Source organism: Salvia hispanica, chromosome 4 (genome assembly GCF_023119035.1).
Source record: "Salvia hispanica cultivar TCC Black 2014 chromosome 4, UniMelb_Shisp_WGS_1.0, whole genome shotgun sequence".
Lineage (NCBI taxonomy): Eukaryota > Viridiplantae > Streptophyta > Magnoliopsida > Lamiales > Lamiaceae > Salvia > Salvia hispanica.
Window position 1 is genome coordinate 4,867,381 of NC_062968.1, and position 12,879 is coordinate 4,880,259.

Sequence of the window (12,879 nt, forward strand, 5' to 3'; positions counted from 1 at the left end):
TTTGTAAATTTTCACATACATGAAGCAGGTTTTGGACGAGAGCGGTTGTAAGTTGTAACAACACTCCGTTTATAAAACTTGAAAGTGCTTCCAACCAATTAAAATTACAAACTTAATTTTCCGACAATATTTTCGATTGCAAAAATAATGAATAAAATCTGATGTTGCAGTCGCCAAAAAGGTATCCAAAATTCAATGGCCAAAATTGATTCAATTACAAACCACGTCTGATTTTGCAGTCGACAAAAAGGCAAAAAAGGTATTCGAATTTCAATTGAAAAATTTATACTCCTGCATTGTGTTTAATTACTACTCCGTCCATCAGCAAATAGGTCCACTCGCGAACAAGAGCCCCGGTTATCCATTTTAGTCCGTCCGCAAATAAAAGTCCCGGTTATTTTTACTATAAATGGTAATAGAGCATTGCATTCTCCTAACTTATTTCGATCACATTTCATTTAAAACTAGTACTATATACAAGTAAGACTCATACTCCACTGACTTTTTTCCATCCACTTATCTTAACATTTCTCAAAGCTAATGCCGGAGAGAAATGAAACTCTTAGTGATGGACAAAGGAAGTACATTCCAAAGTGATTTTGAAATTGCAAAATGAGCTATAGTTGGTGATTCAGTTGGCAAAGTTCATTACATTCAGTACTAGTACTAACTAGTAATAGGGCCATAATCTTGAATTTTTGGTTGTCCATTTCGGCATATAAGAAGTTAAGATGGGCATCAACATAAACAATTGGGCGCGTACAACATTGAAAGCTCCAAAGCAATTTGAAAATTCAATATCGACTAAATTTCAGCTATGCCATTTTATACATTACTCTGATTTATAAAATTAGTCCCAAACCACAACTTTTAACTTTTGAAGCTGTTGCATTCTGTTAGTGATGCCTAAAATATCAGTACAACTACATACTGCAATCATTCACTATGCATTCACAAAGAATCAGTGAGAGTATAATAATATATACAGCAACTCAGCAGTAGAAGCAAGATGAAATATAGATCTCTCGAGGAGCCTCCTAGTTAGATCTTTTTTTTCGTTAACTTAAGACACAACACATCCGCTCATAAAATATGCAGGTTACGAGTTTGGCTTACAGTGCGGGATGGTACCCAATGGTGGCGTTTGCTTCCACTCGTTGCACCACTCTTCTTACATTCCACTCTTGACAAAACTCTAGCCCCAGTCGAAGAGCTGTTCCAAGTCCGAGCACAACAATCACTCCTGCATACCATAATTCACATTTCATAAACATGCAGATTAAGTTTGGTCAGAATTAATCCTATAGCATGACAAAGTTTTACCAATGATGATGTTAACTGGGAGGGCAGAAACACCGAGGGTTACGGAGATCAGCACGTCTAGCAAAAGACCACCAACAAGAATGGAGAATGCCACCCAAAGAGGACTAAAGCACCCCTGTTATCAAGTAAAATTTCAGTAATTCAGTAGTGGTTTTCGACAAGAAATGAGATGTTAGAGCTACTACATAGAAATTATAAGAATGTTTCCGCACCCTTTGACGATCTTGGGCTCTAAAGGCTGGATCAACCGTCCAAACCCAGTAACTAGTCTGCCATGCGCAAAAAAACAAGTCAGAGATAGGTTCATATCATAAGCAAGGTTTATGATCCTTCCGCAGCGAATATAGAATTCCAGAAACAGTATCAAAAGCATAAATTATGTCTGCTTCAGCCATAATGTTATTATGGAAAGCCGTATATTGACTGGCAATTTTCTTTTGCCTCACCAAGCAAAACATAGTTTTAAGTTCACAAATACAAAGGTTTGTTTTTCACTTTTTACCATAGCCTAGAATGACAAAATAAAACCAATTCAAACTGTGATTCCGTTGAGAATTGAATACGCATCACAAAAGCAATCACAGAAAGTACAAAAGCAAAGAAGAGAGCGCATATTGATCAATCAGAATTCCATATCAAAATCTAAAGCATCTAAAACTAAATTGACCGACGCTTGCCTGAGGATCAGGAGGTATTACATTAGCAGCTACTTGCCTACATGAGAAATGTGGAGGCTCATTATCATCCGTCATAGATTAAGCTAAAACCATCAGTAAAAGTTCAGACACTTAACTGGCATATCTCACACTTATTTGAACCTCGAGTGTTAAACCACTTCACTATGCATGAGTGGTGTGCTTTTGAAAGACCGCCCCGACAAAGACATCCAAGAGTGATCAAGGGTTCTTCATTTTCATCCTGGCAAACCCTATAAACAAAAGCATCAATAAGTCAATTTAGAATGTTTTCTGCATTCTTCAGTTAAAATAAGTAATCGTACTAAATATATCAAGGTAGTACTCTAACAAAAGCAGCCAGAATATATGATCCCTGAACAGAGAGAAGATGAAATTGCTTCTGCCATGAGAAAACATGATCATGCACCTTTAACAATCTCAAAAATATAAATGAAGTACCTGAAATAAGCATTTCCACACACAAGACAAAAAGGTGGGCATCTTCTCTACATTATTATCTCTCTTACTTTACTTTTTCTTCACTTTAACTATTTATTGGTATTATTTTTCCAAAACGAGTTCAGAAAATGAAACGCCTCTATTAACATTGAAAGGAGGGAGTATAAAATTAAGAGTACATCAGATATATACTGTAAAATTTAAGTTTCACCCATCGTCATATGATAATTATACTTTTCAGTTTACGGGTAACCACACATCAGCTAGAGATGCCCGTGGAGAACGGAACGAGTACTATTTTACTTCACCAACATCAATAATCAGTTTTCTTCATTCATGAAGAGGTAGATTCTTCTTATTTAATTGCTTGCCTTGGCTGGACTCTCATGATTAATAAGGAAACTGGAACCTATATAGCCCAATTAGGCAAATGCCAAATACAAGACTAAATTTCCATTGGTACATGATGTTGAAGTCTATAAAGTTTTTTCTTTTTTTGGAAACTGGAACCTATATGGCCCAATTAGGCAAATGCCAAATACAAGACTAAATTTCCATTGGTACATGATGTTGAAGTCTATAAAGTTTTTTCTTTTTTTGGCCATATCCATGAATGGCAATAATTTGAATAGTGGATGACTGGATGCACTGGTGCACCTATCATCTAATGTTAGTCCGTTGCTGCTTTAACTGAGCTTTTGATTAATGAAAATCCTAGGGTTCCGAGTGGAGCAAAGACACCATTTTAAACCCCAATAGCTATAAACAGAAATATTCTCTGAATATTTTTCAAGTGTTGAAACTAAAAAAAATCGCCACTCAATGCACTGAAGCAAAGCAGAAATTAAGAGATGAGATCATGCAAAATAAGACATCTATAGAGATTATATAATTTCAGTTTCTCAAGCCACTCCAGGCGAACAGGACCACTGCATCTGGTAGTCTTCTAACAGATGCAACTGGATTCCAGATCATTTTTGCCTTGTGATTTATGAATGAAAATATAAAAAGTACAAAAATAATCTTGCAAAAAATGTATCCAATAGTTTCTCCCATATCTCATTAAGCACCACCATAGAATTGAATTTCATGATAACTTCTAGTGAGTTTTTAAGTATGTTCATCTTTGCACAATATGCATGTTTTTATACCAAAACATTGATTTCTCAAATATACAACCAAAACATTGGTTTCTCAAATATACAACTGTAATCTCAGCACTCATACTCACAAACAATCCAAAAGTCCTATTACTCCTACAATAAATAAGAAAATGTGATTCCAATCGCAAAGAACTCAAAAAGACTCTGCTGTTTGTAGATCCTGCCACCAATTTATATGTACTCTTGCAAACTTTGAGTAGATGAACATGTGGAACTTCAACAATTACAAAACAGGGAAAGAGCAGTCAATATTATGGTTCCACATGTTCTCTTCATATTTGGTCCACATGCGTCTTCTGGCCAAAGATTGAATTCTTAAATTAAACTTTATAAGAGCACATATATTATAACCATGGTTTTTTTCCTCAAGAGTTTTTACTTTGATATACTATCACACAACCTTCCATCGAAGAAAACCATAAATATCATTTGCACTTTTTGCAAGTAATTTTACTATCAGTGTTTCCTTAAAAGCATCAGTTACACATATGATCGGTCCATAATAAAACCCTAAAGTATCTAGACTTGCTAACCCATAGAACAGATACTAAAGAGATCCAAATCCAGTAACAGAAATAGTCTAGGTGGAGAAAGATAGTGACATGTGGGGATTTCGAGCTAGAGATTTATGCTGCACGTTGATGTAACCAGACTGATTTCATCTCTCAGGCTGTAAATGGATGGAAGAATTTGAATTGATGGAGGATTCAGATAAGAATATAATAGTAACCAGGGCTTTGATTGATCTAAAATCCTCTACAATGGCTTGAAGAATTTCTAACTGGAGCTGGACTTCAAATTTCATGGCAGTACTCGATTATCTTAGTAAATACAATGATTTTTTCAGGCCACACAGCGACTCGGTAGGTTTAGTTCTCCTGAATAATGAATATGCAGTTCGACATCATTTGCTACAGTTAGTCCTTGAGAGCCCTTGGATTTGAACTAGGTTATGAGACCATTATTCTCGGAGCATACAGACAGGCAGAGGATAAAAAATGAGAATTATATATATTGACTACAAACAATTCAGTTCTCACTTTATCCTCAATTGGATGCTTAAAAATAATTTTAAAATGTCTTCAATGACAAAAACCAAACGGAAGAATTTGTCGTTTAATCAAGCACGTAGATTATATCACAGATACACAAATTCCTTATTTCTTAATTTCTTATTTATGCCTTTAGTCTAACTTCTCGATCTCAGGCAGACCAAGTGTACCGACTACTATACCCATTCCAGTAATTCAATCCTAAATTTCAGCATAATAGGAGTAATCAATTACGTAGTACTTGAGCAGAATGAGATATATACACACCTGCACTCTTCATGAGTATTCGAATCTCTCTCCGGCAGTGATTCACCTTTGTTGGCGCAATCGACGACCACCACATCAATTACTTTCTCAGCCAAGTCCTGAGATTGACCTACGGCCGCATTTTCCGGTACGCCGCCGCCGTTCTGCTGCTTCTCGATGTCGGCATCGGGAAATTCACCAACCATAGTTGCAGTACCACCATTCCGCATTTACCAAAACCGGCAATTAGCGTGAGAAACGGATTGAACGCCGATTGACTGGTCTCAGAATTGGAGAAACGAAGTTAGCTGGTCGGATTTGGGAGGAATGCAAAAAAGGGGAAGAGAAAAAGGTAAAGGAAGCAGAAGAGAATCTGAGTAGCTGAGAGTTTGTTGAGGAATTTACATCGCTCAAGAGAAAGGACACAAGGAAAAAGGTTTGGAATTTACTCTTTCCTTCATTCGTATTCGGTTTTTCATTTATTTTTTGCATTTATTTTGGTGGATTTTGGTTTGACTTCATTTTTCCAACCCAAACTTTGACGATTGAAATTTATTTTAATTTATTCAGATTCGGATATTTTTATACAAGTTTTAATCATAGTAAGATGAGGTAATAAGATGAATTATTATTAGTAGTACTTATTATTCGCTTATATTCCCAATTTTGATTGATTGGTTCTCTTTTATAGCTTGAATTATATAATTTCATAAATAATTTATATTCACGTATTTGTTCACGTCAAATTCTTTGGCAAGTTCAAACTAAGTTAATTATCATGTGTTTCCGCAAGTTGATTTTCTTAATACATGAATCGAGTGTTATCTGGGTAAAAATATTTATTTCACGACTTTAAAGTGGTTACCTCGGCTTTAGATGGCTAGATAATTTGACGTGAACAATTCAGTAGAAAATTGTCATTAATAAATAACAATATTTATATCTACAAATTTTACAATTTAAAATTACTGCATAAACCCATCATAAATAAAGGAAAAAAAATTTAAATGTTCTTTTCATAGCCATCTTTAATTGTTCATAAATGTCCTTATCAAATTCCATTGTTCGTTGACCCCAAGTCAACAATGACAATGTATTTACCTTATACAATCGGCAAAAAATAACTGAGCTTAAGAAATACTACTATCTTTGTTACAAAATTCATCCCATCGTGAATTGCTTCTATCAAAATACTAGAATAATGATATTCGACTACTTTATACTCCATCGAAACAAATCAACTTGGAAACACGTGATCTGTTTCAGAATGATCGATTTCACATTTCTAATTTCATCCATAATTTTCTCATAAAAATGCGAAAAAAGCATGAATATCCAAATTAAATTCTAATGTTATGTGTCCGACGACATATTAATATAAGGGATATTAATTATTATATGAAGTTCGATTAACGTTTTCCATAAAATGAAAAAATTACGAGGTACTAATGGCTTATAACAGAGTTAGATTTATTATCATTTCATTGAGTTGTATCCCTTTATAAAGCACTTATCATTGATTTGATCACAAAAAAAATTCTAGTGAATTAGAATAAAATTTGACCATAAAAACATGCTAATCACATACTCCATTATCCGAATTTTAGAACAAAGAAAATTTTCAAATTGTAAAATGAAACAAAAAGAAGAGATGAAATGAAACATTTTAAAAGTTAATTTGTTTGCAACCAAACAGTTACGAATGTATAAAAAAATAAGAACCATTAATTATAGCTTGACTAATCAAGTGCGATTCCACATTAAAATAAAAAACTCATATAATAAAATCACATAGTTCCGTAAATCACAAAAATTGAATTTAAGTTGAAGTATAAAATTTATTAGTGCTAGTATCAAGTTAATTTAAATCTTCATGAAAGTTGTACTCATCAAATGTTAAAAGATATACAGAGAAAATAGTCAAACTTTCCAGAAAATTGTAGAATAGTAATATTATGCCATTTTATCATATTCTATAAATTTATTTTTAAAATTCAAATAATTTAATACAGTAAGTTAGCCATAGGATTGAAAACCGTAACCGAATGTGACTTTTATTACAGCTCAATAGTGTGTGGCTCCTACTTCCACTAATCTCTATATTAAATCGGTGTAACGGTGTGCATTGCATGTTAAAGAAAAATACACCCTATGTGCCCAACCTGACAATAGTCATTATACGGATTATACGTTATTCCATTTTTAAACAAAATTGGTTATTCCATAAATTTTTATGTTGATAGTATAATTGTGTGTAATGTAAGTATTATGCAAAATTTTAGAAATATAAATTTTTTCAATCCTAAATTAATTGAGATTTTTCATTTTGCCACACGTTTAAAAAGTACTCATAGTATTAAATGATGTACACATTGAAAGAAGATTAAAGGAAAATAATTAATAAAGAAAATTTTAAAAGTAGGAGTACTAGTTAATTCACATAAGAATAAAGCAAGAAAAAATAATAAAAAATAAAGTAAGATAAAATAAAAGGATTGCTTTTCAAAAAAAAGAAAAGAAAAATAGTTTGAGATGTCTCAAAAAAAAAATTAATTAACTTGAAATAGATGTATAGTTATTAACTTGAAATAGATGTATAGTATATCATAATTTTGGTCGGTACCAATTTTTCACTATTGACAAATTTAGACTTATCTATAATATCTATACGTCTGTGAAATAGATGTATAGTATATCATAATTTTGGTCGGTACCAATTTTTCACTATTGACAAATTTAGACTTATCTATAATATCTATACGTCTGTATATAAGGTCCTGTTAGGTTGAGATTTTTGGGCCTAATTGAGAACTAAGATGCATTTTCAGCCACTCATTAACAATTTTCGCCCAATGTCAACTATTGAGATATTATGTCAACTAGGGGGTATAATTGTCATTTTCGCACGATGTCAACTACAGAGACATTATGTCAATTACGATGTCAACAACAAACGTTATTTATATCAACTACGATGTCAACAACAAACTTTATTTATGTCAACTATTATGTAAACAATAACATTTTACAAATAATTAATGTCACCAACAAATATTTGCATGTCAACGACGTATATTATTTATGTCAACAACAACGTTTTACATATAATTCATGTCAACAACAATGTTTTACATATAATTTATGTCAACAACATTTTTCATAAAATTTATGCCAACGACCTATATAATTCATGTGAACAACAAACGTTATTATGTCAACAAGCTATATAATTCATGTTAAAAATAAACATTTTCATGTCAACAACTTATATAATTTATGTCAACAATAATATTTTAAGCAATATCACAAACACCTTATCTACGCAACTCAAAAATTCCAACAACACAATCGAATTAAAAACTGCATCCATATATTTCACAAATTAATTGTAATTTGCTTTCGATTTTAGAGAAATCGAATCCACAGAATTAATAGAAATCGAATCCGCTATGGAGTCGGCGATAGGCTTCACCAGAAATTCGAGGAAGAGGAAGAAAAAGCAACAAAAAAACAAGCAACAAAATCCGAGGGAAAGAGGAAGAAAAAGCAACAAAAGAAGCAGCAAAATCTTAGGTGAAAGAGGAAGAATATGTATAAAATCAATCCAAAATCAATCGGATCATGGCTGCTGCTATCAAAATCTAAACGAGAAAAATGAAATGAGATTAGAAATTAAATTTCATGTGTGTCCAAATACTATTTGCGAATTCCAGAAATCGCGAGAGGAGAAATTAAAATTTGACGGCGGAGGTCCGAGTATAGAGGTCGATCTGAGTGCAGAGGTTCGGCGCCGGCAAGGGGCTGACGGCGACGGCGAATTTGAGGGGAGAAGTTGCTGCTCTTCGTTTTCAATTGGGGATTTTCATTTGTTTCAACTGAAATTACCATTATGTCCTTTCATAATTAATTAATTCTAAAATAAATTTTATGTGGCAAATTCTGGACCACTCATTTAATAAAAATGAGTGGCTGAAAGTGGATTTCAATTCTCAATTAGGATATGCATGAACGGAAAGTTTTGGGAGAACTAACTAGAATGCCATTGTAAATATTGTAAAGAGTAAATTATCATAAAAACCATGAAGTTATATAGTACTATGATATAATTGCCTATTTGGCCTTATATGAATCTTGTCATAACTTTTACTTTCTCTTTGTACATAAGAGTATCCACAATGGGAGGGCCGCGGCCCTTGGCCCGGAGTCGGCCCAGGCGCGGCCCCCCACTACCGAGGCGCAAGGTGGATGAGGCCCAGGGGAGTGGACGAGAGAGGGCCGAGCTCTCGGCCAGGCTGAGGCCCTTGGGCACGCGACTCAGCTCGCCACTGCAGGGGCCGAGAGCCGGGGCCAGGCCATGGTTTCAATGTTTTTTTTTTCTTCAGTTTTTGTACTAGTTTTAGGGTTTTAGAGAAGATGAAGTGAAGAGAGAGAGTGTGTGTATGTGACGAAAATTAAACGGTAGTTTTAAAAAAAAATTGCATTAATTTAGCATTAATTTAGGAAACAAATCAATCTCAATCACTAGATCCCTATTAAATTGATTAACTTTTTAATTAAGGATTGTGATTTCAATTCACACCCTAACTACGGAAATAATTAAAATTCAAATTTTCAATAAATATATTTACTTGTAATTGTCAAAATTTTAAAAATTAATTTAGATTTTTTTTAATATTATAGTCCAATAATTTTTATTCTAGCTAAATTAAATATAACAAAAATTGTAAGAAAAATAATTTTAATTGGTGGTCCGGAAGGCCACCATTATGGTGGCCAAGTTTTAATGGACAGGGCCAAGTTTGTTGGCATGCCCAAGAGGGCCACCATTGTGGTCACTCTAAAATGGGAGTTTTGACATAAATAACATGAAATGATATCATGACTTTTGCTTGCCCGACTCTTTTTAATTTGTGACCCGGCATGCCATAGTGATTTTCTTGTGGCTCGATACCACTATAGGAATTAGATTATCGTGATTCACCATTTTTTGAGACATGATCTTTTGTATTAAGTTGAGAGATGGTCAATTGAATAAGAGAACAAAAGAGTCCGGTCCATCGGCGGAACCAGCATAGGGGCTTGCCGGCGCTGGATCCTATAACCTCGCTATGGCCGTCCCACCCCGCCCAGAAAGTTTGAGTCTGGTTTCTGGAGAAATATACATCGTGGAAGGAAGAAGACAGGGATATGAATGGAGTTTTAAAATGTAAACTAGGGAATAATGATTAAGGCTATAAAAATAGACACCTCCATCATGATATCATCCTTTCTAGAGCCTAGCACGTTTTTATATATTGGTAAGCTATTTACTTCTTCTAAATAGAATTATAGAAATGTTTGTAACCGAATATATAAAAAAGAAGGGTGATCAAACATTTAAATTACAGGTGCTACAAATTGAAAAATTAGTCTAATTTATAAAATGTTGATCAAATTTGACGACTTAATGCTTAGAATTTCATATAAGTAACACTGAAATCAAGAAATTTATTAAGTTTGGAACATATGTACTCCTATTTATCAATCTAATGTGTTAAAATATATAATTAAATATGTCTAAATCTGCACCTTTTAAAATTACTGAGATGATCAATAGTTTAGAGAAGGTAAAATTTAATTAAATATTTGCTAATTTCCACTTAAATCTAGTATTTTTAATATTTAGTCGAGGCTCATTACTGTATTTATATATTCAATTCAAATTTTCAGATTTTGAAATGAGATAGTTAAGAATTTGGTTGAGTTTTGTGATGTATGATTGTGCATGTGAATTTGAGAATTGGGATATAAACTTGTAAAAACATTACATAAAAACTAAAATATTACTTTCTCCGTCTCATATAAATAGTTCACATATATTGTTTTTGGGATGTCCTTAAAAATAGACCAATTCTATTTAACGAAATTTTATTCTCTCTAATGAGATGGATTCAATTCTCCAGTAACAATTTTTCAATCACTTTTTCTTTATCTCCCTCTTATTTTACTAATTGTGCATTAAAATACATTTTTTTTCAAATATTATCAGCTCTGACTTAATTAAATTTATAAAAAATTCATCTCCGACTTACTTAAATTTATATTCTGCTACTGGTCCGGTCATTAGTAGGAGTATATCTCATAGAAGAGACACAAAAGCACTCCGACGGCTCACCCTCGTGGATTCTGTGGAGTGTCAGGTGGCAGCCAAGTAAATGTGTCAGCAGCAATTGGACCATCACAAACTAATTTAATTTGGGCTTAGTGCTTAAGTTGATCCCACTTCGAGATAGGTCCAATAATCCCACGGGAAAGTCCGCTTGTTACAAACTTAAGTATAGCTAACAATTTAGATTAGTATACTCCTATATTACTTGAGTTTGAATCCAAGGCCATAGATCCTCATCCAAGGAGTTTTTTTTATATTTTTATCGACTATAGGAGCCGATACGATATTTGTTTTTATTGAAACGTAGTATATTAAGAGAGAAGTAGGGAGAGTTAAGACGGAGGAGAGAGGTTGTGTTGAGAAATGATTTGTATTTATCTAAATGGGATCCCCATACATATTTAGTAATGGTGTAGTAGGAAATGTTATAGCAATTGTATTAGGTGATCCCTATCGAGAGTCCCCGATAACTTTAGGGGCCGTTTGATAGCTATGTTTCGCCTAGATAAGAGATTAATCTTGATCTATTTGTGTGTTTGGTAGTTATGTTACCAAACATAGTAGTCCGTGTTTTATTTCCGGCCCGCACAAAGCCCACTGAAAATCTTATGTTTTAGTCATATTTGTAACTACCTAAAATTCTATGTTATTTATCATGGAAGCCTACTTAAGCTAGCAAAATACAATTATACCCATCAAAATTTCTAACCCATCAATTTTACTTAGTTGTTGTATTGAAGGACGTCATTTTCCTATTGAATCATATTAAGAATTTTGTTGATGTCAATTTGTTGTTCTAATTATATTACTTTGTTATTTTATTTACATTATATTATACTCCCTCTGTCCCACTTGATAAAATATTTTCATATAGAATTTGTCCAAAATAATAATTGATTACATAAAATTTGTCCAAAATTATTAATGCTCACAAAAATAGAATACCAAAATAAATATAAGTTTTTTGATATAAAGATGCTAATTTTTGTAAGGAGTTTAGCTTGAAAAGATGTTAATTTTAAACAAAACGATTTTATAGGAATTATTAGGGCAAAATGATGATAGTTTAGTAATTAACTTAAACTAATGAGGATAATTTTGACCATCATAATTTTAATCCTTACTTGTGACTTATTGTACCAAACACTACAATAAGATAACTCACAATTATCTTAATCTACCAAACACCCAATATATGTAAATTAACTAATCGAAACTATGATTACTATCATAATGGTATCATGTCTAGTCGAAACATGACATAGCTACCAAACGAGCCCTTAATGTATCAGGCTGTGTTTGGACGGTAACGGTGTTCGCTCTTGTAAACTTGATGCCGATGAACAATGAAAGAGTAGTTGGGATAGCTGTAAGTCAATGAAATCGTTATCTCATATTTTTTCTGTTTGAGTGTTCTATCTCAATTATCTTTTATTTGCTATCTTAGTAAAAAATTAATTTAGTTAATTTATAAAATTCCAAAATATTAGTCGTTTAGAGAGTACTATAAGAAATTGTATCCGTGTTTATCCATTAGTAATATTATTATAATTGATTTTGCTATTTGTAATAATAAAAAAATATTGTATCAGCTACACGTTCATTCTTTGAATAATAAGTTCTACTAACAAAATGAGTTGCAGTCTATTCTCAATTCATTATTATATTAAGCAATAGTGTGTGCGCGACACATATGATGGGGATATTGAGAACGGTGATTGTTTGTCCTAGGTTGTATGTAAATAATCCTTCCTCCATTTTTCTTCAAATAAAAACTCTTTTCTTATTTATTTTTCAAAAATAGAAAATTT

The 12,879-nt window shown here is 32.8% G+C and overlaps 1 protein-coding gene across 1 annotated transcript; it reads right to left on the bottom strand.

The window, feature by feature from the left end:
- Positions 1-928: 928 nt before the first annotated feature.
- Positions 929-5,375, bottom strand: LOC125218577 (E3 ubiquitin-protein ligase MARCHF2-like). The gene is made up of 6 exons (XM_048120264.1): positions 4,942-5,375; positions 2,117-2,251; positions 2,001-2,037; positions 1,536-1,592; positions 1,324-1,438; positions 929-1,243 (listed from the first exon to the last, which is right to left on the bottom strand). The coding sequence occupies exons 1-6, from the start codon at positions 5,148-5,150 to the stop codon at positions 1,113-1,115; spliced, it is 684 nt and encodes a 227-aa protein (XP_047976221.1). The 5' UTR covers positions 5,151-5,375; the 3' UTR covers positions 929-1,112.
- Between the last annotated feature and the right edge of the window lie 7,504 nt (positions 5,376-12,879).